This window comes from Oryza glaberrima, chromosome 2 (genome assembly GCF_000147395.1).
Source record: "Oryza glaberrima chromosome 2, OglaRS2, whole genome shotgun sequence".
Taxonomy (NCBI): domain Eukaryota; kingdom Viridiplantae; phylum Streptophyta; class Magnoliopsida; order Poales; family Poaceae; genus Oryza; species Oryza glaberrima.
Window position 1 is genome coordinate 11,993,514 of NC_068327.1, and position 25,379 is coordinate 12,018,892.

The window sequence follows — 25,379 nt, forward strand, 5'->3', positions numbered from 1 at the left end:
TTTCATTAGCAATTTTAACTCTTCCCTTGTATTATGAATATCGATCTAACTGCTAATATTAAGGTAGTTTCAAATGTTTAGAGCAAATTAAGTGGAAAGTAGGATCCAAATCTAAATCCTAACAAATCATTCGGGCTTACATTACAGGTCATGCAGGCGTAACTGATAGCTTTAAGATCGCCACATCACCATGCTTGTAGGAAAAACAACGAACACCTTGTAGGCAGGGCATCACACAAAACAACACCTCAAATCTTGGTGGGGAATAGAAATGAAAATCAAATACCAGTGGACGATGGCGTGATGCGATGAGGGCAAGCTTGATGCATCCAGAGAACGGCTAGGCGATGGAGACAACTCCTCCTCCCTCTGATGACCAGAAAAAACAGGAGCTTGCCACTGCTCATGGAGCCCCCACATCACTCGAAAATCAAGCCATGCGCCGCCAGACCGACTCCTCGCCTTCGAGAACTCCGTGCCGACGCCATCTTCTCGCAAGCTCGAGGCGTTCGCCTCCTGGGCCCATCGGCCTACACCACCACGCTGGGGACGCCGCCAGCAACCTACTTCAAGTCGACACCGCCGTGCGCTCCTCCTCCCTTCGCCAGATCCGATCGCTGCACGGCAGCTGCCACCAGATCGGAAGGCAGCGTGGGGCTTGTATTGAGGAGACAGGTAAATCGACGACGAGGTAGTGAGAACGACGAAGACCTAACCCGATTGAATGTTGGATCGACCGACTCGTTGTCGACGTACTGAGCCTCTCACCATTGAGCTCGAGCTCGAGCTCAGCCGCACCGGCAGAAAGGAGAGAGAGAGAGAGGCAGTGGAGGACATGCGGCGACGCACGGCGGTGTCGGGGCCAGGACAGGCGTCGGAGGATGGAGCGGCGCTGCAGGGCATTGGTGGGGCGGGGAGAGGCGGCGCGAGGAGGGTGAGGCGACGCACCGGCACGGGGGCTAGGGTTTCAGGGAGGATGGGCCGAAGGGAGACAGAGTTTTATGTTGTTTCAGAAAAGCCCCTTGATTTGTGTTTTTCAGAGCGCAGTCCTATTTTCTTTTTTTCCTCTTCTCCGTATAGGATTTTCATGGTTGTGGAGGGTCTATATGTAAGAAATCAGAACATATGATCGCACCATGCGAGATCTAAAACAAATTATGTATTAATTATGGGTTTTTTTGCAAAATGTCCACCCGCGCTAGGAATTACGACCGATCTCGGCCGTTGCTGCGAGGGATCGGACGGCGCTGGAGCCGCTCGCGCGGACGCTCGAGGGGGAGCGGAATCCGCCCGCCTCCCAGCGCTCGCGAGCGACGTGGATAGCTCCGCGTGCGAACACGCCGCCCCGAATCGCTCTCCGCTCGCCAATTCAGGGCAGGTTTTAATTTAACCGATGCACATCTCAAACTTTGCAAGTGCAGTTTTAAAGAAAAAAAAAAGAGATAAAAGGTGAGTACTTGAGAGTATCTTCCCCTTCCCTGCGCGTAAAAGAAAATCTCCCGTCTCGTCTCCTCCGCTACTTGCGCCATCCTCGGCTGAACAGGGGAGAGGCGCCGATCTCCATCTGGCGAGCAGAGCAGGGCAGGGGAGGGGATCCTGGTGAGCATCCACATTCTATTTCTGATTCATTTCTCTCTCTCTCTCTCCCACCGGGAGTACTTCTGTCTGGAATTTGCTTTGCGTTAACCCTAGCTTCTCTTCTAGATCTGGAAGAAGCTCTTCTCTTAATTTCAGAGCCTTAACCTTAATACAAGTAACAGTTTGCTTGTTCCCCACAAAAGTTTAGGGTTTCAACTGAATCCGCATTTCCCCCCTTGGTTGCTACTCATCTGGGAAGTTCTGGTGGGGCGGTTTGAGCACTGAGAAAGTATCACCATTGGAAATGAGTGCAGGTGTGCTGATCCTGAATTTGTCCTCTATTAATATTTTTTTTCTACATTGATTTGCTCTGGATGTATGTCACAACCGTGAAGAACTTATGGGTTCCATTAATCCATTCGTGTACTGACTGTTTCCTGCTTAATCTCCCAAGTTAAGTGATGCTAATGTGAAGTTCGGAATAACTTTGTGGGCTCTCGCAGGCGGTGCGTTTGGTGGAAATCGGGGCGTGAGGCCTGTGCCTCCCGAAAAGGGAGTGTTCCCACTGGATCACTTGCACGAGTGTGACTTGGTAAGTTTGCACACCTTTTTTGCCCCGATTTTTTTGGTGTCATTACTTGTCATGTGACAACTGCACGTTCAAACAGGAGAAGAAAGATTATCTTGCGTGCCTTAAATCAACTGGATTTCAGTCCGAAAAATGTCGGCAGTTCTCGAAGAAGTACCTGGAATGTAGGATGGAGAGGTGATACTTTGACATATTAATTTCAGATCCATGACTTACTCTTACCATACAATGGTTAGCTCAATCTGTTTTCCATGTCTTGAAGGTTTCTCTTTATTTCGAGGCAAAAGGTCTTGTGGGGGATATTTTGATGCTTGTAGTAGCCAACTTTAAGAGAAATCAAACAGTTCTATTAATACCTGAAATTCTTGCTGTGTTAAGAATGCTTAAGAACTTCGATATTCTAACCTACCTATTCAGGCTCACAAGTCGAAACATTGAAGAGTTTGTTTTTCAGTTGTAGGTTTAATGCTGCTGTTTCCATTATAAATTCAAGACATGCTATTCTTGTGTATTATATCTTTGTGAAAAATATCTTTGTTCCAGAAACCTGATGGCAAAGCAAGATATGTCAGAGCTTGGGTTTAGAAGTGAGGATGTCATGAACCCATCACCCAACAAAAAAAACAATCTGGAAAGTTCTGCAAGTGGTCCAAACGAGGAAAGATAGCTGTTTGATTTTGAGGTAGCTTTGTTTCTAATGCAAGGCCATCATCCAGGAAACCAGTCAAGTCTAATTATAAAGAAGAGAATAAATAGCAAGAAGATGAAGGGAACAAACACTATGAAATGTTGAAATTTCCTCTTCAATTGTTAGGATTGTTAGAACCATGTGACACATGCTTGCAAGTAATTTCTTGTGAATGTTCATCGCGAACTCATAAAACTGTTTGTTTCCATTTCTAGTAAGGCAGCAGTAACCACCAGTTTTGTTTTTAGATTATAGCTGCATCACTTTCGGAAGAGCAACTTGATAGAAAATCGCTGATATCTATACTCATTTAAAAGGACTCCAATGGTGGTGGCGGTGTATCTGCCACCCCACCTATTTCCATTGTAGTTTTACATATTACCCCTTGAACTTCTTAAGATCACATAACATCTAAATCTAAATGGTTAGCTACATATAAAATTAAACGGAAGTGAGTATTCTCTATAAAAAAGGTGGCAATATACTTCATGAAAGATATGCTTTTATTTATTTTGGAAATATTATGATATATTTTCTTTTAGCGTAGCAAAGCACGAACATTTAGCTAGTACCTACAAAAGTTCTGCCAGTTTGTTCCAAATTTTGTTCTTAAGAACTAAGAAGCAGATACTATAATCTGCGTGCATTTGGTGGACGTATGAAGGCGTTACTTCACTATCAAATTTACCTTTTGAAATCCTTTCAGTTTATTAGCCGGATCACGAACTTGCCCTGTTCATGCTAGGTCCTTAAACTCCAATATTTATTAATTGAATCTCCAAATTTGATAAATTGCTCTTCTTGAGCTATCACATTGTTTGGGCTAATATGATCTCCAAAGAAAAGTAGGTGGGTTTATTAGTGCAGTACTCCCTCTGTCCCAAAATATAAGGAATTTTGGAGGGATGTGACATATTCTAGTACAATGAATCTAAACAGGCTCCCTGTCCAGATTCGTAGTACTAGGATATATCATATCCCTCCAAAATCCCTTATATTATGGGACGGAGGGAGTATGAGTCAAAAGTCAGCCAAAACATGGAATTATGCCGTGTTGCTTGTCCTCAGATCATCGTCCCATCCCAGCCTTGTTTTAAAACCTTTCAAAAATAGCATTCCGTGTTCCTTGATCCTGTACCTCGACTCATAAGTGAGGAACTTTGGTGACATGCTCAAATCTAAAAAATGTGCTTGCCTTTTGTGTCATGAGTCAAATTATTAGCGGTAGTTTTTGTTTGGTATTGCTGTTGGTACTCAATGATCAACGACCATTTTAGTTGAGCCATCATGAATGTATACTTTTGTTGTAGTGATCACCAAGCTATACCTTAGAAAATTCCTTATGTTCCCCTGAGTCTTTGCTCCATCCTTTCCATGCCATTGAGCTTTGTCTTGTCTTGCATGCCCTAGATTTTTTCTAATCCCCTCTATACACATTGGGTGAGTTGCTTCATAAAAAGCATCATTCTCAAGGTGAAAATTGTTTCAGTTCTAAAAAAATAGAAGGGGATATAATTATATGACCCCAAATTTGAAATATAAAAATTATAATTTGAAATGAGTTTCAATCAAATTTGATGATTTTTTTGGAGAGTAGATTCACCTCTCTCCATGGAAATTTTTTCCAATTTGGTTGAAGTTGATTAAAAAGATACTCCCTCTATCCTAAAATATAGCAATCTAGTACTGGATCGAACATAAACTTGTACTACAAATATGGACAAACCTCCTGTCCTGTCCAGATTTATAGTACTACTAGGTTGTGTATTCGATACTAGGTTGCTATATTTTGGGACGGAGGGAGTATTTGTTTTGGTGTCGAAGAAGAGGAGAAATAGAAAAATGGTGGTTTGTGTAATTTATGTATTGAAATTTCATCAAATTTTGTTTCAATACATTTGAAAATTTCGAAATTGAATTTCAAATTTTGGGTCAAACAATTTTGTGTCATTCATTTTTTTATAAAGGTTTTAACCTCAATATTTATATGAAGCTAGATATGTTTGAGCGAGGTGCAATATAGATATTTTGTAAAAATCGAATAGTAACAAAATGAGTTGAGGTGATTAGTACGTAAACTCGGTGGTATCTAGGAATAAAGAAAGAATCAGGAGCATGTATAGAAGGATGGAGTGAAGACTTAGGCACACAAGGAATTTTCTTATACATTTTGCAAGAGCAGCATTATGTTTGGCTCATGTCTCATATTATAGCTATGGTGACCGCTCACTGCAAAACAAGACAAGTTATTCTTTTCTTGGATTGTATATTTAAAAGCATTGCCTTGCCCAAAAAGATCCAAAATCATAATGTCCATTAGGTTGGTTGTTTGTCATTTCTATTAAATAAAATATAGATACATCCAATTTATTCAAATGCAATGTATCATGTGGATATATATGAAGTCGAAAGATGCAACAAACTCTCTTGCACATGTTCGTTATTCATAGAGAATATTGTTGAATCACCCCTTGCTTTTTTCTGAAAACAATGTAGTCTATTCATCTTTGTCTTGGGAAGTATTAAAAAGTTAATAACAATATATTTTTTTTGTCTATCACTTCTTTTGCAAAGAGAAGTACAACTGATTGGTTTTTTATAAGCTATTCTAGTTAACATCACGTAGTGTTTGGAATGTTTTAAGACCTTACCAACCAAAAGTATCCACAAATAAAAATAACATGTACTCCCTCCGTCCCATAATATAAGGGATTTTGGGATGGGGCGCACACTGGTGCGTGTGTGTTTTTCCACATGAACCACTAGTTTCTGGGTTCTTCCCCTTGCTTCCGAAACTGTCACACCAAACACCATTATTTTATATGGAACACATTAAATTCCTTCCTAGAAAAGGGAACCCAAAACTGAATAAATACGCCAACGGAGCTAGCCATGGGGAGCATAAGTTTCATTTGCCATGTGAGTGCCCGTGAGTTTTTCCCTTTCTACAATTCATCTTCCATAGAAACTGTGGTGGATGGATCTCAAGAGGAGAGATGAAGGAGCTGAAGAAAGCTTTGTCAAACCACTGCAACTTAAGGTGAAGGATTACCCTTTACTTGGAGTCCATGTCTCGGAATGCCAGATCTATGACCTAGAGAACCACATGATCTGTTACCAGGTGAGCAATCTCTTTAGCTTCTATGGTGCACTATGGATCTGTTTGGTGGTTTTTATTCCATTCAATATTTTCCCTACTGCTATACCTCAGAAAAGAAGAGATTTCACAATGATTAGCTCTCAGCACAAGAGGAGGCCATGTGAAAATAAATACTGTCGTGAGTACCTGGTGAACATGTACGCAATTTATCCCCTTCTTTTATTGGTGTAATTTCTCTTATGTCTTTTTGGTAATTATCTGTGTGTTTCAGCAACATAAGAATCTCTGAGCATCTTGCTCTGCTCTCCATTTGTTTTTTATCTGTTCAGATGCAACCAGAGTGCAGAAGGGGTGGCGCAGAAGGTCTGGAACTTCTCCAAATGCAGGGGCATGTGTAGTTACCGTTTATACAGGTAAGCCATGTGAAGAACATGCATGCCATGGTAGATTATAATTTTAAGGTTAGATACTTAGATTTGATCCTTTTAATTTGGTAGAAAGAAGAATTGGGAGATGCTGGCAGAGATACTGGATCATGCTGTCAATACGTTGGGTTACACTTCCGTCCATAAATTGTTGAACAAGGGTTCATATGTGGTGGCTGTTGCAGAGATGTTGACATCAACCCCTCTAGAGGTGAAGTCCAAATGATATTTTCTTCACAAGTAACACAACCTTCTGGATTGTATATTTATTTTTTTAGAACACGCAGGAGATCTGTGTATCATTTCATTAAGATAGAGGGAAAATGATTGCATATTTAAAGGCATTGCCAAGTCCAAAGAAACAAATCATAATATCTAGTTGGTGGGTTATTTGTCACTTCTACTAAATTAATTATAGATACATCCAATTTGTTAAAAGCAGTGTATCCTGTAGATATATATTTGTAGTCAAAAGATGCAACAAGCTCTCTTTCGCATGTTGTTTATTCATAAAGCCCATAGCATCGTTGCAAACTTGCATCGCCGCTTGCTTTTTTTTTATCATATATAGTCTATTAATCTTTCTCTTGGGAATTATCAAAGGTGTAAACTTAAAATTTTACTTATTTTATTGTTTGCCCCAAAGAAGAAATAGAACCAATTAATTTATAAGCTATGCTAGGCATGAAAACATTACATTGTGTAGTTCTTTTCGAAAAGGAGCATCATCTTCTTTTAGAATGATTTAAGACCTGACCAATTAAGGAGATACAAAAATAGAAATCACATGTAGATTGGTTGCTGTCACATTTAATGATAGAAATAAGTTAGATAAATCCAGTTCTTTTGAAAGCACTTCAATCCTATAGATACAATAGAAATAATATAGAAGATTGCCTGGTCGCAGTACTCACACTTCTAAGCGTGTTAGATGATGGTTGAACCACTTCACCGTAAAATATATAGCCATGGCTCTAGGCCTTTCCACACTCCAAAACTGAAAAGAGATAGTTTAGGAGGGATTTACTAGTTACAAATTTTAGGAGGGATTTAAATCATTTACATCTGTTACAAGCAGCTTACCATTTATGCTTCCAGATTTGCACATTAAATGTATTTGACAAAAAAGATTTGTACATTAAATGCCTTCCCTTTTCACACCTATGAAATTAAATATATACACATTCTTGGAACAAGTTGTGAACAAGTTCATTTGACTTTACATCACAGATCTGGGATCTCCGTTTTGCCCAAGCACTTTCTTCCATGGAAATTGTGATGGCTGGCAAGGCTTGCCACCAGGTAAATGACCTAAGTTGTCTTTCCTTTTGCTATTCTATTGTTGTTTGGGTCACATGGTGTATGTCTTAACGTTTGATTTCTCCGTTTGATCCACAGTGCCGTCAAATGAAACGAAACTTTGCAGTGGCATGCACGCAGGTTAAGAAGGGGGGTATGCCCAATAAAATACTGCCATAGGTGCCTTCTTAAGAGGTAAGAATTTTTTTCCCTCTATTTTCTTGGCAGGTGAGATTTTCCTTTATAGTTGAAGACACTCACCATCTCCACAGTGGAGGAAACTGATTTTCTAAGAATATATCAATCTACTTGGCTTTGGTTTGTGACTAATTCTTTTAGGTATGATGAGAATGACGAAGAAGTGGGACAGATGGAAGCCTGGATCTGCCCAAAATGTAGAGGCATCTGCAACTGCAGCTGCTGCAGGTAAGCCATCAGAAGCTGATATGGAATGGTAATCAATAGCTGCAGCAGCTTACTTTGTTTGGCATGGCAGAAGGAAGAAAGGACAACAACCCACAGGGAGATTGGTCCACACTGCCAAGAAAGGAGAACAAGGGGCTGCCGATGAGGTATTATATTTGTTTTTATTTGGCAATACATATTATATTTAACTGTTTGTCAATTCTTTGTTGTATGTTGCTGGTTCATTATGGTTAACAATTGTAATGAACAAGCAGGAAAGCACAGGTGGATCCCTTCGGATAGAGAATTCTGTTGAAGAATTGCTGGTCGAGGGGGATCAAACAAAGCTGAAGGGCAACATTGTGGTGAATAAAAATTTTGATGGTGAAAGCTCCTTGGCTAAAGACAAAATGGATCTATATTGGGCTATAATAGCGCAGTTTCTTCACCCAATAAAAAAGTGCTTCCAAGGGGTAGTCTGGTCACTAACATTCTAGGTGCAGATCTGGAGGTGAAAGATGTTGGACCAGCAATTCAGTTATACGAGTTCTGCAATTCATTTGGCGAGGTAATTGAACCAACAACCTTATTAATAGTATGGCGACACATGTCTTATTATGACAACATCTTGCTAGCATACACAGACAGTTGAATTAATGTAATGTTTCTTAGTAAAAGAAATCTATGTGACTCCAACTAGACACATTTTTGCTTCTCACCTAATAGATAATATCATGGACTCCATATTTTTCACTTCACTATCCTAGTTATATAAAAATACAATACATCTTAAAGAATCGAATTTCTTATTTGTCCTAACTCTTTCTTTGTATGCGCAAATATCCAACAATTCCATGTATACTAATTCGAACCGGTTGGCTCAAGCCGAAATTCTGTTCATTGAATTAATGGCTGTCTGTCACCAATTGATTTGCAGTTACCAAAGTTATCTCCATAGAAAGTTTTCTTGTTTCTATTATATAATACTGTAAGCTCCTTTATCTTCTATAAATTATATTTTGTATTCTAAATGGAATGACATATAGGATGACTTTGCAGATTTTCCAGATAAGGAAGGGCCAACCTGAACAAATTCTACAAGACAGCAAGAGATCAAGAGGTTGAAATATTACCCGAGCTTATTGCTGACTTTCACAAAAACTTGCTATCGGTCATCAAAGAAGACAGAGGGAGAAGTAAATACCATCTGAATCAAAATTTCCTTCATTTTGTTCAAATTTTTGGTAGTAAATCGATAAAAAAAGGTTATTTTGTTTCCAGGAATTCAATCTACATAACAAATGGAGATGCATGGTTAAATGATTTAGGTGCATATATCAATGAATTGGCATTTATGTCAAAGGAATTGCATCTTGAATTTGTAAACAAGGGAACATTGGGATACAACAAGCTGAGTCCTTGTAAGCTGCACGTACTTAATTTACTTTGTGATGAGGCCCTCTCTACCGTGTAAGTGCTTCTTTACCACATCTACTGGAATGATTCAATTTATTATAGTTTATATTGAATTGTTAACTGTGTCTTAACCTTTGAACAGAAAGTTAAGAAAATTGATTGAAGAACAAAATGGAGGGCAACTGAAAGAAGGAACGATGCCAAAGCAAAACTGCGGGCTGCAAAAGCAAAGGTCCTTAATGCTGTCAAGCTTATTACTGTTGTTTAATTACTCACTTGTATTTCTAGTAATAACCAACACGACTATGTCATTTCGCAGGAAAAGGAACTAAGAGAAGGGTTAAAGAATGACATGAAAGAAGGAGCAACCCCTATTGAAGGAAACAGAAATCAGCTTATTTCTGATATAAAGAAGGCAAAGGAAGTCAAGCTGACAGCCATAAAAGGTCTGAACCGTTTGAGAGGACATAGCTACATATCTTTGAACTTGATTTGTTTTAGCTTTATGCATTTTGCCCACAGATCGTAAGGATATTGTTCTGGTCATGCTCACGGACATTGTGCACACATGCAGAGTGCGTATAGCAGGCGGGAGAAAGTCAAGGGGATTAGTTGCTATCTTTTGAAAGAAGGATTTGTTTTCTTTTAATTAGAGATTATGTTAGGGGCGTCCTATAAGAGCATGTTCAATGATAGAGCCTAGTATGGTCATAACTAGTTCTGTCAAAAGGAGTGAAACGTGATAATGTTTTTGATAGATAATTAATAGAACTATATATTGTGTTTGGAAAATAAAGAATGCTCGAATACAAACCAAGAAGGATTCCTTATTATCTTTATATTGTTTTCTTAAATAGAAAATGCATCACATGTAGGAATAAACTACTGAAGCTTTCTGGTTGAGATATCAAAACCTTAGAATAGTCTCCATCATGACACACTGATCAAGTTTTAATTATTTACTTATTTCACCTTCTCTCGTTAAGACAACATTCTTTTACTTGCTGTTTTTATTTATCCTTTTTTTTTTCATATTTAGCTAGTTTGAAGAGTTGAGAGTATGTTTATCTTTCCTGACTATGAATTAACTGAATGGTTTGTCTTTTGTCCTTAGCATTTCAAATGAAACTGTTTTGAGAAGTCCCCTACTTTGATCTTATTGGTACTTCACATCATTCTTTAATGTGTAGTGAGAAGTGAACTAAGTACATGTGCTTTACTAATTCTCTTGTTTCATTTCTCACACTGTGCCAACAACAGAGAAGAAGCTGGGAACTGTCCTTAGGAGCAAGCCTTTGATGTTAGAGGACAGGGAGGCATACTGGAAGCTGGATGGCTATTCGAACAACAAGATGCTATTGCTGCAAGGTTTGTTTGATTCTGATTATTGTACAAGAAAATTCAATTTATTCCATGACAAAAGAAAATTGTGATAAATAATGTTGCATTTGTATCAGAATTTGATAATGAGAATTTCACTGGAAATGACATCTGGTTTGAGTTCACTGAAGATGAAGAAAAAACAATTGAAAATCATGCAGCCATAAGGTAAGCAGTTACCATGCTTGTTTTCTTTATTTAAAGATATGCTATCTAATATTTAATTACGCATTGGATCCTGTAATTGTAGCGGAAATTTCATTTTTATCTTGTTTTGTCATGATTTGACAGCTAAGAGTGTAGTATACACCAAAGTTAATTGCTGCATATGTTAGTAGCTTGAACTTCAATGTTTTCTAATAATTAGATTAATGAATGACTATTTGTGTTTAACTTTTATGACTATTTAGGGATCCCTAAATAGGTGCCAGCCAAAAAGGGTATTGGGCTAGTCATTTGAATTAAGTAATGAAGATCATTCTATAATCTCTTCCTCAGTTCGTCATCCTTGCCTATAATCCTCTAGCTGACATGCGAACACTGCCTAGATATATTCCTGGACCTCCCCATGATGTCTATCCTCAATGAAACTAGCCATAGCACGGTCACCTGTGGTAGTAAAAAATTGGTAAAATTACTACATAAAGAAGATAATACAACAAATATGGAAAAATACTTGTCAAATTAATTGATAAATGACAAACCGAAATGGTACTTTCTGTTATCTACTCCATTAATGGCTGTGGGTACATCTTTCTCTTCTTAAAATGGGCTTGTAGAAACAAACTGCCGATTAGTATCTGGGATTAAAGGTACTTAATAACAGTCACAAGGTGAAGCTTCTGAATACAACTATAATGAACTGGTATTACGAGTGTTAACTATCAACTGCGTACACACATGGCAGTGGTGCCTTGAAAAATTCGATACTGTAAAGGTATCCTGGTGTGTATTATGATAAATCAAGCAATAATAACACGAAAGGTTTTATCCAACCAAGTCCATGTCGAGCAGAGCCTTTGTTGTGCAATGTGAGCCTGCTTTACCAGAGTGGTTTCCCCTATCCTTCTCTGAATGGTTTTGCTGTTGTCATATCATTTGATATATCATGCCCGTTCCTTCCGCCTCAAATATCCAGGACTCCACACCAGATCAATCTGCTCGCCTACTGCAATTTCAGCCACTGTCCACCTATCAACTCATTCACACCTGCCAATTGCCATCAGTCCCATCCCACTATGCTACCATTTATCTTCTATCCAGTGTTTAGAAAATAAAAAACCAATAAAGCGCTAGCCTATGTTAATGGACACTATGAAATAAAGTTCCATGTCATATACAAACGTACACTAAACTAGTTTGGACAACTGGGGTGTTTATAGGTGGAGGTGATGATTTACTATGACAATAATTTTAAGTTTACGAATGGCATAGAAAAGTATTAGGCACAAAAAATGTTCACAACTTCTGAGAAGGATGAAAGTTGACACTTAAGAGTATACTCCTATGGATTGGAGGTAAGGAAGAGCGAGACATAATCTATAATTGAAGGTCATGAGAGCATGAACAAAATTGAATGCTGGGTGAAAAAAAATGTAACATACCCATCAATTCATTATTCTGTGGACTCACTTTCTTCTTTGCGTTCAGCCCCCATCTCCTCTGCCGCAAGTCATCATCGGCCTAAAGTCAGTATCGGCTTCAGAGTCTTGGAATTGGAATCGATCGATGGGAGTTATCAAATCGCCAGCAGTTATGTTCATGGTGGAGTCAGATCAATTAAAGGAAATTTATCGAAAAGATTGAGTTCAAGGAGAAGAGTTCGAGTTCAAGGAGTATGCGGCATGGCAAATTATCTATTAATTAGGAATAGTTTGTTAGTTCTTTTTATCTTTAGAAAAGTGTGTTTAGTGTCCGATAAGGACTTAATGTTTTCTTTTTATCTTTAGAAAAGTTTCTCTTGTCCTACAAGGACAAGTATCTCCCTATGGGTATAAATATGTACACCCGGAGTCATTGTAAGGAATATTTCTCGATCAATACAACTACTCTCGGCGCATCGCCATCCTCTTTACCGAGGTTTTTTACTTATCATCCGACAGACACGGGGCTACATCGGCTTTCGATCTCCGGTGAAGGGGTAAGTTCTACGTTTCGTCGGCACTGGTGAATCTATCGACTACATTGGTGTTCAAGGCTGCATCGCTTCGATCTCTTGGATCGCTCTGGTTTGGTTGATATATTTGCCTACATGATATCTCAATTCTATCTTTAGTTGCATTGTATTTAGAGATTTGCATATTTTGTCAGTTGCAGGGTCAAACTGACTGGCATGCTCGCACCTCACCAAGATTTGGACCTGCAATCTAAGCAGATCTTCTAGGCTAGTGTGTGTTTTTCGCGTCAACACATTTTTGGCACGTCCAGTGGGACACAAGTTTTGCACCCAACATGTCTGAAGAGGAAGTCAATGCTAAGAAGAAACAATCTACTATGTCGATGGTTGAAACACTTCAAGCTACAGTCGATGAGTTCATCGTGCATTGTTCGAACAATCTGGAGTTTTGGTGGATACATTGCAAAATTTGATCAAAATGACGGTTGATGAGTTAATTGTTTAAAGGCGCCAGCTTGGGGGGCAAACATATCAGTATCAGCAGTATGTTAGCTGACAAGTGCAGGGAGATCGATGTTTTTTTTTATAAAAATCTTCTTTCAGGGTAGATCGATGTTGATCTAGACCAATAAGCAGATTTTGTTTTAAAATTCTCATCCAATCAACTCTTTTTTCTCCTTTCACCCATCTATTCTTTTTTCTTTTCATTCTTGGTTCATGCTTAAAATTGGTTTCACGCGTGAGAAACGATTTCATCTTTTGCCCCTCTGCATTAACTCTCTTGTCACCTAACTTTTTGCTTATGTTGCATTATATTTAACACTATGCAAACTAGCTGAGGTGGATGTTTGGAACTGTCCTTAGAATTAGTTTATACAAATATAATAAGTTTTAATTTATAAACTCTTATAAGCTTATGAGAACAAAGCACTCTTAAGAACAAATCTATGCATGCCATTTTCATGTTTTATAGTACGTTTATTGAAAAACTTTGGATCGATGATATAAGATGCAAAGGTTTGAAGGAAAAAACTGTACTCCTAAAGTCTAAAAGATCGTACTTTTAGCCTAAAAATTTATCCCAAAAATCGTACTTTTGAGTGCGTTACTCTTCGTCTTAGCAATCAAAGTTTCTTCTCGTTATAATTCCCTCATCGCTTTCTTTCCCCATTCATGATGAGCATATTAGTCATCTAGCATTGTCCTTAATCCACCTTTAACTAACACACTACTACAGTAAAGAAGATAGGTGTCGGTTGGAAACCGGTCATAGGTGCTGAATTTTCCAACCGACATATAGTAGACAGCACCTTTGAGGTCTCAAATGTGTCGGTTTAAAAACCTACAAATAACAAAAAAAAAGGAAAAAAAAAAGCTAGCTTGAGCCGGTGCATCGAGCAACTCCCCTTCACTTACCAAATTTCATCAGTATTAATCGGTGTCCAAGACCACCAAGTACATCCAAGAACACTACAATATTGAACACATCAGGAACATCCACTACCGCCACTGTAGTTGGATGGAGAGGGGCGAGCCTCCTTCTCCATCACCATCGTTGCCACCGTTCCAGGAAGCCGTTGACGCCCGAGGATCCACCATGGGAAGTCACCGACGCTACTGTAGCCATTGGATTTTGTCATGGCTTTGCCCATCCTTGGTCACTGCTATCCATGGTCACATCTAGATCTGCCACGGGATCTGCCCTGCCATCGACGCCGCTCCACCTCCTCCGGCACCACACGTGGCGGCCTCAACGGCTTGCACCGCCTCCGGGTGGATTGACGCCGACTGCATCGCCCTCATGACTAGGAGGCGAGTGGAGTGGATTAGGACACCCACTCTGGTTCACTGGTCATTTTAAGTCATTAAAATGGTACCAATTGAAAGATCCCACAAGGCCTCCCTATAATAAATAACGTGAAAAGTAAAACCTTGGCGGCCTAGCTCGGCTCGGTTATTACGGGTGTCGGTTTTTTTAAAAACGGGTACATACTCCCTCCGTCCCAAAATATAATGCCACATCCATCCAAAATCCCTTATATTTTGGGATAGAGGGAGTATAATATATTACGTGTGTTGATTTTTTATTAACTAGCACCTTTAAATATAATAAATTAAAGGTGGTGGTTTTTTTAAAAAACCGATATTTATTATATTGGTGCCGATTTTTCTCTAGAACCGACACCTATTTATTCATAAAGGTGTTGGTTGTCGATTTTAGTTGGTTCGACACCTATAGTGTTGTATGCTTTGTGCGTTTCCGTGGTAGTGACACTAGCAAAAGTTTGCTTATTAGACCTTGCACTAAACTAGCTGAACTCTTGTTTAACTATTGTAACTCTTATGAGTAACAATTAAGGATTTACCACTAAAATCACATATCATAGACACATAGGAACTCATATGTTATAGACTGTAAGTGACAAATCTATCACATCTTAAAATGGCAATATTAAATGCCCCCGTACTCTTTTCACATCTTAAAATGGCAATATTAAATGCCCCCATACTCTTTTCACAGATGGATTGAGCAGACGACAAGGTTAATTACTACCTCTATCCCAAAATACGTGTCGTTCTGGATTGTTTAGCATGTACTAAGGTTAAGAGATAAAGACTATAATACCCCTTAATAGATAATATATATTTTGATGTGAGATGGTGGTTAGGGGTAGAATGGGAAGAAATTTGAATTGAAAGTGGTTGATGTGATAACTATTTTGGAACAATTTTTGAATGCTAGAAAGACTAGTATGGTGGAACAGAGGAAGTAATTAAGGGCCAGTTTGGTTTGGTGCCGTACCAAAATGTTGGTGTGCTAAAGTTGCAAATTTGGATGGCCAAAACTTTTAGATTTTACTATCTAAGAGATGTTAGATTTTACTATCTAAGAGATGTGTTGTTAAAATTTGGCACCAATCCAAACATAGAAACACTGTTAAAAATTGCAAATGAATTGGTAGGCACAATTTGGAACCAAACCAAACTAGCCTTAACGCTTTCACTCAATTATTAATTGTAACTAGCCCGAGATCGAACAGACCTCGATTGCCTGAACCAGAATGCAATTAACCAGAGATGAGAGGTATTTCTGAAAATATTGATCAGGTGGCAAGTTATCTTCCCCATTCCCATGGTGTTTAAGTAAACAAATGTACTTGATGGTTCATTTTATACACGGAATGTTGAAAAGAAAACAGAACTTTAGGGATGTCCCATACTTTGGTATTTTGATGTATTGTTCCCAAAGTACGCAACTTTAGGGATGTAACTGTAGTACTGACATACTGTACGCTGAAAGACTACATCTAAAGCAAGTAGGCTAATTCTATTATTCTATACAAAACTAGTACTCCTACTTTTGTATTATCAAAGGAGTATATGGATGGGGATGGGCATGTTCCCTACTTTTGCATGGTCACATAATAGGCTTGGTTCAATCTCTTTTTCTTTTTTTTTTTTGGTTCTCCTTGTCCGTTCTCTCCTATCCAACACCTTGCCAAAGCCAACCGGCCACCTGCTTTCCATGTCCAAGAAGCAAACAGCTTAGACAGTCTGCATACGACATGTACAGAGGTATTGTTCCTTGAGCATCTATAATACAAGAAAAACATCGGTCGTCAGGTAAGATGGAGGACTCAACCAACCAAACGGACTATACTGTCAACCTTCGCTCGCTGTCAGGAGGCTATTAGACTATTTTGCTACCTAGTATCCTGCCTACATGAACAGTCCCAACAGCACGAGGACCGCCAAAAATAGCAGAACACATTTCACTGTGGTTTGTCCTTCGCATCAGATTCAGATGCATACTCTAGTGCATCAACCACAATGTTGTTGGCCACATTAGAATCAACCTTCAAAGGGTCAATTGCCGTTGAATCGGGGATGTCGTTCTCAACTTGTGAAGGGTCTATGTCTACCTCACTTGCATCAGGATTGTCTTTCTTAACTTTTGAAGGTTCTACTACTATAGTATCAGGATCGTCTTTCTGGTCATCTTGGCCTTCTTTGCTCTTGTCACTGCCTTTCCTGCTGAACATGTTCTTCAGATTATGAGCTGTTTTGTTCCCCACATGTTTCACCATGTGCACAGCCTTCTTCCTCAAATGCCTCTTGGTCGGACTTTCCGACTCGCCTCTCTCAGGACTGGAATGCTGGTCATCTGGCAAGTTTTCAGAAGGATCTTCATCGACGACGTATCTTACTGACACCCTTTTTTCTCCAAGTGGTTTTATATTTGGGTGAGGCGTCACACATGGCGAGGCTTCATCATCACTCTCTTTCTTTGGGCTCTTGAACATCGCACCAGCTAGTTTCCCCAAACCCTTTTTGACCTTGTGGAGATGATGGCGTGATTTGCCATTGGCTGGTTCTTCAGTACTGGAGTCACTTCTCTGAGATTCTGATTGGCACGACTTAGGGCTGTCACAGCAGACATCATTCTCTCGTAGGATTCTGGAATCCTGACACCTCGCACGTCCTTTCCGAGGCTCCCAAGTGGCTGCGACATCACTGCCTGGCCGATGGACCCAAACATCAACCTTTTCCAGTCCTTCAATGTCTACTGGCTCATATTCAGCAGATATCTTTCGGAACTCCTCTGATGATTCACTTTCATTGTTGGTCCTGGACGAAAAGCTAGACCTTGGTGTGCTTGCTTTACCCCCCTTGGGTGTTCCACACTGCTCATCGTCATCGTTTGGAACCTGCAAGTTCAAGTATGTGATATCAGCAATAAATCACTTCCCTGTCAAAAAGAAGAAAAGGTACACTCAATCTGAACTGAACTTTCGCATTTAAACACATGGTAGAGCTCATGCATGATCTAGTGCCAGCCAAGAACTGCAATTCTGACCAGCTCACCAGTTCCAAACAAGAATGATAAAAAAGAACTCTAGCAGGGTAGCCGGGAAATAACAATTCAAATCTTAAAACCCTCCTCTCACCTTTTCATTTTCATCTTCAAGTACTGTTACTGCTATATGAATCCGCCCTGTCTTTATATTCTTCAGAGCAATCCATATGTCGTGCCTTTGTCCACCTCTCAATTTGTTGATGCTTATGGAACAGTCACTACATGAGAAGTGAGTCAATGTTTAGCCTTATTGGGACTACATGGAGGTTTGCAACCTTTGTATGAACTATAAAATATAATTCAGAACACTACTCAGTACTAATTGGACCGTTAAAAGCAGGTTCCATGGACGGTATTAAAGAGACCAACCCGAGTGTGTCGTCAAAGATGGGATCCTTATCTCGAACTTGAAGAGAGAGAAGATTGAGAGCTTCCCATGAGGTTACTGGTATTTTGAACTCCTCCATCCATTTTGGATTGAGTGTTTTCTTGTGGATCTTTGTCTGGAAACGATAGGGTCCAAGATGGCCTTTCACGTATGGATCAGCTAATCCTGCACATAGATCCATCAAAGCAGCATTGTTGTGAGAATCAACTAAATATGAACAAGGACCAGTACAGTAATTCAACAGAGAATCTCTTGTGGAATTTTCCTAGTTAAATATACTATAAATGGACGGGCTTGGTAGTTGAGAACATACCATTTGGATCAGAGGGTTTCATATCAGCACCTTCCAAGATCTCTACCTTGGCATGTGCAATAGGTGGCTTCTCATCAACACTAAACCAGCTATCTGACATATTTGGATAATGAATTTGTTAGTATCATACAATCATCATTGAATAAAAGCAATTTGTGATTCAATATACTATCAGTGCTGTGAACGGTATTCAAGTTTGCTTGTGACTATGGGTCCATGTTCCACATGCCATGTTTTTTTCTGACTGCTAAATTTTACTAAACTTAAAATCGTATTCTGTTGCAATGACGTAATGTCATCCAGACATACATAATGAACCTCAGGAATGACAAACATATAATGTTCTGTTGCAATGACATAATGTCATCCATACATACATAATGAACCCAAGGAATGACAAGCATATATTCTCCTTGCCTGTTTGGATGGCTGCAAGTCAAGTCTAGCTCACGATAAAACCAAAGCCAACTTAATCTTTGCACCTACATTGTCTAGGTTGAACACTATGGGTATCATGGTAATTCACTATGGAGATTGAATGGACCTTCCCTACCCTTTGTTTTTGTTTTCATTCCTCCTATATTTGATGAAACGACACACAGTTCTCCTGTGTTGTTCGAGCAGAAAAAGATTGATAGAATGAACTGAGAACTTACTGAGCTAGTCAGAGAAGGAACGATAACAAGTAAAAAAAATGGTGCTCTCACAATGTTGAAAGAAAACTACCTGTTGATTCCGATGCAAACTTTTCCAAGTCAATAACTAGCATATTAGGCTGCAAAAAACAATTTCACAAAATTATTTCTTGTTGCTTAAGACTAGAACAAAAATTGTCCAAGAAACACCATCAGCTAATGCCAACCCTATCCATTCTCACACACACGCAGAGAACCAATGTTTGATATATAGTCAAAATTGCCCTAGATCTGTCTTACCCAGGAACAAGTGAGTCCTAGGATTACATGCAGTGTGGCTAGCAGCTCTCTTAATATTCATATTTTAGATTTGTAAACATGGTAATCGAGAAAAGGAGATTGGTAGAAATGATTTGTGCAAATTGTCTTGAAACGTTCTTTCATTATTATATTCTCAGTAAAATTTAATATTGTACTACAACAGAAACTAGCAGTAGCTCCATTGTTTCGTAACTCAAATTGATTGAATTCTAATTAAAACCTAAGTTTATATGTTCATAGGAAATTCTCAAATATTTCTTGCTTCATATAGAACTTAAATTCTAATAAGCTATTTCAACCACTTACTAACACAGTGAAAGTTGCATTTTGTACAATGTTGATACCCAAAACTTCACTTGTTTGTGACTGGAGGGAACAGATAAAAAAATAACATGTTTGTTGATAGAACAGATTAATAGCGAAATCTGACCTCAACAAGGGTCTGTCCAAAGGCGACATCCAACATCCTGTCCTGCCATATCCAAAACACCAAAAGTACGTTCTCAAAGAATTGCAGAACAATTCAATGCAGAGACAATTCCATATACAAGATACCAGAATGGGAATGGAATAAGACATACAAGCCATCCAGAAATTCCTGGAAGTTCAGTTACATCAAGCCCATGACCAAATAATGGTTTGACTGTCATCTGGAAGTATGGAGGCTCAACAAAGCACACTCTTACGCGACCAATATATGGCCACTGTCGGACAAATCGCACCCCAACTAGGACCTATGTAAGCATAAATTCTAGACAATGTTAAGTAAGCACAAAACTGTATTAAACTTTACATATTCTACCTCAAAGAGCTTACCTTCCCTTCAACATGCATCCCAGTTATATGCATGTTTGTTGTGATGCCAAATCCTAATCTCTTCCTAAGTTGCACAGCCATTGTTGCATTCATATCATCTGCAGATAGGAAGTTCATTCCTATCTCTAAAACCTGGCATGTTAACTTATCTTATAAATTTTATGGTCGATTTTGAGTAAATATCCAGAAAGAGAACATTTTTAAAGCAATTGAACAACTGAGGCATATAATTACACACCAGATGGTCATCATCAGTTGATTGCCTGACAACCCTAATATCTGTAAACATTGGTGGGTTCCTGCCCAAGTAAAGGTCTTGGATCACTGCTTTCCTCTGCAAGCATAATATACATCAGTATTATGTAACCAAGTTGGTTAAGATACCAAACCACATGGTTCTTTTTAAAAGTATACGTGTACCTCTCAATTTATTTAACATACATATTGATGAAGTACAGTTTTAAATTTGTCTTCTAAGTATAAGTCAAACGTAATCGTTCACAATCAAATATACCAAGTTCTATTTCTTCTAAGATACTTTTAAGTTTGTTGTTGAAAATTTTAGGTGTTTCTACAAGTTGTGATCTAAGACTCCATACATTCATTAATTTTGTTTCAGAATATTTATTTATTTAATGCCCCAGCTAGAGCAACATTCTAGTACACCTAGGTGGTTGGACCTGATATGTTGTGTAAAAGTAAGTTATCATAAAAGATGCGTAGTGAAAGAAGGTTGCATTTCAGCATTGATCTGTGAACTCCAAACAGTACATTGTGCACAAATAATAGTACTGCCAGACAACTGATGGTTGCCATTCAAGAGGCAGCAAAAGAAAATGAGCAACGGAATTAGTGTCCAAAATATTGAACTTACCGCTGTCCATGGTTTGAACTTTTCCAGGAACCATGGGAATATGGGCAAAAGGAACTGCTCAGATGCAACCCGTTCCATGCAAACCGGCCAGATCTTCTCAACAGCATAATTCAACCACCTGACAGTCTCTGCATCAGAGAGAAGCTGATCCAGAAATAAATGAGCTTTATCTAGGGAAATTAGGTTCTGTAGTTGACATGATAGCTGAAGACTATTAAAAACAAGTACATTTAGATTGTTCTGCAGCAAATTTGAATGGTAGCCTACAAATGCTGTTAAATAAACAGAGTATGCCTACCCTTCTTTGGTTTGCACATTTCCTTTCCTCATGTTGTATTCGCTTTCGCAGCCTCATTGTGTATCGTTCATTCACCTGGTTTGCAATATATGAAAAATCTATCATTCTACATGTGTTATAAGATACCAAAAAAAAAAGAATGACAAAAACTCTAGAGATTGAACCCTGGGCAGTGAGTTCTGTAAAAACAGAGATTACAGAGTTCAATATTTTTTATCAGAAATCTTCCCAATCCATATGACTACAATGTATTTCTTCTGTTCACCATGTTTAAAGGGTTGTCGTTTCAATTTTGCTAATGAAATATAATTTTTCCTGGGCGTGAAGATTTGAAGACACAAAATGAAATTCAAATGTTGCAATGTTTTCAAAATTTAGACAAAATGCAAGTACGTAGCACAACCGTTTAGTAGACCTACAAAGTTTAATTTCAAATTCATTCCTGATGTCAAGAGCAACAAAAAACAGAACGGGTGCATGTTGTGCAAGATGAACAGTACAACAAGACTAAGTGATTATATTCTTCTTTTGTTTCTTGTCATCTATGATCAACGTGAGATAGAATTTGTCTTGACTTAAATATATGGATACTACATCCATGAGTTCTTGAAAAAAAAGGTTTACAATCTTAACTTTAAAGAAAGCAGCATGGCGTTTTTTTTCCTTGAACACCACAGTGGCGTATTCAAAAAGAAGAACACGGCTACTCCTAAGCACCAAAACAATTCATATTTGCTGTTAAAATTTGACTGAGGAAAGCCACACATTCAAAAAGGGGGCCTTGTTATCCCAATAAAGAAAAAGGTAAAAAGCACGACAAACAACCATCGTAACTACTCCATGCTGTGCAACTGTTCCACTAAGATGTACTGATCTGTGAACCCTGAATTCAGTGTCAGCGACTCAGCATCAGGCAATCCAGAATAAGCTGTGTGATCATAGACAAAAACTTTATTAACCACACCAATCCCACCATCCCAATGAGTTCACTATTTGCAAGCAAAGCTGTTGCTGACGTAGGCTAGCAGACCACAGATCACCAATTATCACACAGGAAGGGGGAAAAAATTCCTTGGCATCTACTCCTACTTGGCCACTTTGGCTGAATCAAGGTGAGGTACAGACTCCATTGTTGACCAGTTTTTTTTATCAAGCTGAAACATCAGCCTACGTCATACTTGATGCGATGCGTCCTGATGCGATGCATCATATCATAAATGAATTGATGGGAATTTAAGGATAAAAATGATCCACAGATGATGGCTTGCCAGCTACTTGCTTTAATCAAAACCATCAAAAATACTCTACAATTTTCCATGAAATGTAAAAGTTATCGTGCAACAGCGACGGAGGAGGAGAAGTAAAATCAGTTGATGGCGCACCAATTACCAAACAGGGAGTGGAAAAAAGAACTAGACAAGAAATTCTAGCTCTGATCGGGAACGCACCAATGCAGCTCAGCGGAGGAGAACAACGCAAGGAGGGAAGTAGTACTCACCTCCTCCATCCATCCATCCACAAACCCATCCCAAAATCGGGCCCTCACCCCGGCCACAACAAATCCCAACACGGGATTCCATTTCCAGCTCCCGTTAATCTCAGAACATGCGGAATCGAATCGAACCGTGGGAGAGGGAAAAGGAGAGGGAGAGAGGACTCACCGCGAACAGATAGAGGAGCGCGGCGAGGAAGATCGCCGGGTGCGCCCACCCGGCCGACACGGCGGCCCAGAGCGCGAGCAGCACCAGCGCCGCGTGGTGCACCACCGTCACCTCCGTTATGTCCATCGCGGCGGCCGCCACCACCCAGCCTCCTCCTCCTCGTCCTCCTCCTCCACCAGCAAACTCTCTAGTAGCGCAGTAGTACTCCACGCCAGGCAGAGGGAACGGGAAGAGACAAGCCGCGATCGATGGGCAGGGGCGGCTGCGGCGGCCGAGGCTTTTTTTTTTTTAGAAAAAAAAACTAGAGACGGCGGCGCGGCGAGCGAGGGTGTGTGGGGGGCTCACGCACGTAGACGTAGGAGTACGCGCGCGCCGAGGCGGGGAAGATATGGTGGATGTCTCACGGCCTACTACGTGCCGGAGTGGTCGGCGGCGCGGGGGACGTGGCGGGCGGGCGGGGTCCGCCGCGGCCGCGTGGCGCGCCGCGGCTGCTGCTGCGGTGGCGACGTGTGATTTCGGCTCTCGCGACGGGATCCGCGCGTGCGGGTTTTGGAGGGAGGGGGAGGGGTTGGCCGGTGGCCCGGTAGCCGCGGTAGGTGTGGAATTGTTGCGTCGGGGGTTTACCTCCCCGGCTAAGCATCGACGCCGATTCGCCGGATCGCGGGTTGGGGTTTTTTATTTTGTTGCCCATTTGGGGGCGGAGAGGATGGGAGAGAGACAGTAGAGGTGGCCGAAATAGTTGGACCTGTAATTCAACGCGCAGCCGAGGAATTGGAATTGGAATTGGCCAAATGGATACCGACGTACCATGGTTGAATTTGGACTTTGGACTGACAAGGGATGTGTTTGGGCTTGTTTTCTTATATGTTGATGTTCAGTGGTTCTCCTTCTCTCCAACATGGTGTCCTACTCGCAGAGGCGATGAGTGGTTTCTTTATGGTACTCGTGTTGGTGTGAGAGCAAAGTAAGAGGCCGCCACATAGGATTGTATCAAAGATTGTAAGAGGGCTAGCAAATCACAGTATTGCGTACTCCTCAACTCCTGTAACCCGTCTGTGGTCCCGCTCCATACGGCAGAAGATGGTTAAGTACTAACTGCCACCAGTAGGCCCTCATTCGATACGATTTGGGAATGTTCGGCCGTTCGGAGCTTGCCCTTGTCCCACGGACCACGGATGGTGGCCCGGCATACATGGTCGGACGCTTACGGTTCGTGTGAGTGACCGGGGGATCCGCCGGAAGATGGAGTAGCGATCAATCCCCCTCCCCCCTCCCTCTCTCCACCTGGTTTTCTTTTTTTTTGGCACCACATTACTTTCCTATTTTAGTAAATTTATGCACCTAAAGTTTATATATCTAAATTTTACACATCTAAAGTTTAGAGACCCAAAGTTTATAAGTTAAAAGTTTATATATCCGATTCAAATTTGAATTTGAATTCAAATATTTTTTATATATAGTATTTCTATACATCTAAAGTTTATACACCTAAAATTTATAGACCCAAAGTTTATAAGTCAAAAGTTTACATACCCGTTTCAAATTTGAATTTTAATTATATCTTTTTGAATTTGAATTCAAATATTTTTTTATATAGTATTTCTATACATCTAAAGTTTATATAAGTCAAAAGTTTATATACCCGTTTCAAATTTAAATTTGAATTATATCCGATTTAAATTTAAATTTGAATTCCAATATTTTATATATATAGTATTTCTATACATCTAAAGTTTATACGCCTAAAGTTTATAGATCCAAAGTTTATAAGCCAAAAGTTTACAAAGCCGATTCAAATTTGAATTTAAATTCAAATTTTTTGTATATAGTATTTCTATACATAAATTTTTCTAACTTTTTATTTTTTTAAAAAAAATTTGCGGTGTATTATAGTAGGAAGAGAATAAGAGGAGAAGGAAGGAGGAGAGGAGGGAGGAGTGTATCTGAGTATAGGGAAGGAGTAAGGGGTGATCGTTGGACGGACGGGGGAGCGATCACCCGCCCATTAGCATTTCCGGAGTGACCGTGTGCATGGGTAGAGATTTGACGATACTAGACGCGCCAGATATACGGGTGGAATGGAAGCATACATGGGCCATGCGAGATCACCTAATTTCCGTTTGGACCTTCCACGGGCATTCCTCCTCTCTGGTTGCTGGGTCAACGGATGTGGTTGCCTGTGACGCACGACGGAGGTACCAGTTCTAACCGTCACGTTT

At 39.8% G+C, this 25,379-nt stretch overlaps 2 protein-coding genes and 1 pseudogene across 4 annotated transcripts; 2 read left to right on the top strand and 1 right to left on the bottom strand.

Annotated features, from left to right (window-relative positions):
- The first annotated feature begins 1,417 nt into the window (after window positions 1-1,417).
- LOC127762044 (uncharacterized) lies at window positions 1,418-3,050 on the top strand. 3 transcript variants are annotated; one of them, XM_052286395.1, is made up of 5 exons: window positions 1,418-1,599; window positions 1,705-1,892; window positions 2,082-2,170; window positions 2,247-2,344; window positions 2,711-3,050. In XM_052286395.1, the coding sequence occupies exons 2-5, from the start codon at window positions 1,883-1,885 to the stop codon at window positions 2,832-2,834; spliced, it is 321 nt and encodes a 106-aa protein (XP_052142355.1). In that variant the 5' UTR covers window positions 1,418-1,599; window positions 1,705-1,882; the 3' UTR covers window positions 2,835-3,050. The 3 variants fall into 3 exon arrangements, with proteins under 3 accessions (XP_052142355.1, XP_052142354.1, XP_052142356.1); XM_052286394.1 differs by having other exon boundaries at window positions 1,782-1,892; XM_052286396.1 differs by having other exon boundaries at window positions 1,787-1,892.
- Window positions 3,051-3,621: 571 nt separating this feature from the next.
- LOC127762045 (uncharacterized) lies at window positions 3,622-13,804 on the top strand (annotated as a pseudogene).
- A 2,301-nt stretch (window positions 13,805-16,105) lies between these two features.
- LOC127763577 (C2 domain-containing protein At1g53590-like) lies at window positions 16,106-23,877 on the bottom strand. Its single transcript, XM_052288321.1, has 12 exons — window positions 23,161-23,877; window positions 21,500-21,574; window positions 21,202-21,345; window positions 20,566-20,661; window positions 20,328-20,459; window positions 20,093-20,245; window positions 19,942-19,983; window positions 19,282-19,330; window positions 18,556-18,648; window positions 18,224-18,407; window positions 17,946-18,072; window positions 16,106-17,705 (listed from the first exon to the last, which is right to left on the bottom strand). The coding sequence occupies exons 1-12, from the start codon at window positions 23,284-23,286 to the stop codon at window positions 16,770-16,772; spliced, it is 2,157 nt and encodes a 718-aa protein (XP_052144281.1). The 5' UTR covers window positions 23,287-23,877; the 3' UTR covers window positions 16,106-16,769.
- Between the last annotated feature and the right edge of the window lie 1,502 nt (window positions 23,878-25,379).

What these genes read in the sequence shown, in the direction of transcription:
- LOC127762044 (XM_052286395.1), top strand. An exon ending in ACTTGCACGAGTGTGACTTG is followed by an intron (nt 2,171 to 2,246) that starts GTAAGTTTGCAC and finishes ACGTTCAAACAG; the next exon opens with GAGAAGAAAGATTATCTTGC. An exon ending in CTGGAATGTAGGATGGAGAG is followed by an intron (nt 2,345 to 2,710) that starts GTGATACTTTGA and finishes TCTTTGTTCCAG; the next exon opens with AAACCTGATGGCAAAGCAAG.
- LOC127763577 (XM_052288321.1), bottom strand. Translation starts at nt 23,286, where the DNA reads ATGGACATAACGGAGGTGACGGTGGTGCACCACGCGGCGCTGGTGCTG. An exon ending in CAACTGATGATGACCATCTG is followed by an intron (nt 20,460 to 20,565) that starts GTGTGTAATTAT and finishes TTAACATGCCAG; the next exon opens with GTTTTAGAGATAGGAATGAA. An exon ending in TTGGACAGACCCTTGTTGAG is followed by an intron (nt 19,331 to 19,941) that starts GTCAGATTTCGC and finishes TGTTTTTTGCAG; the next exon opens with CCTAATATGCTAGTTATTGA.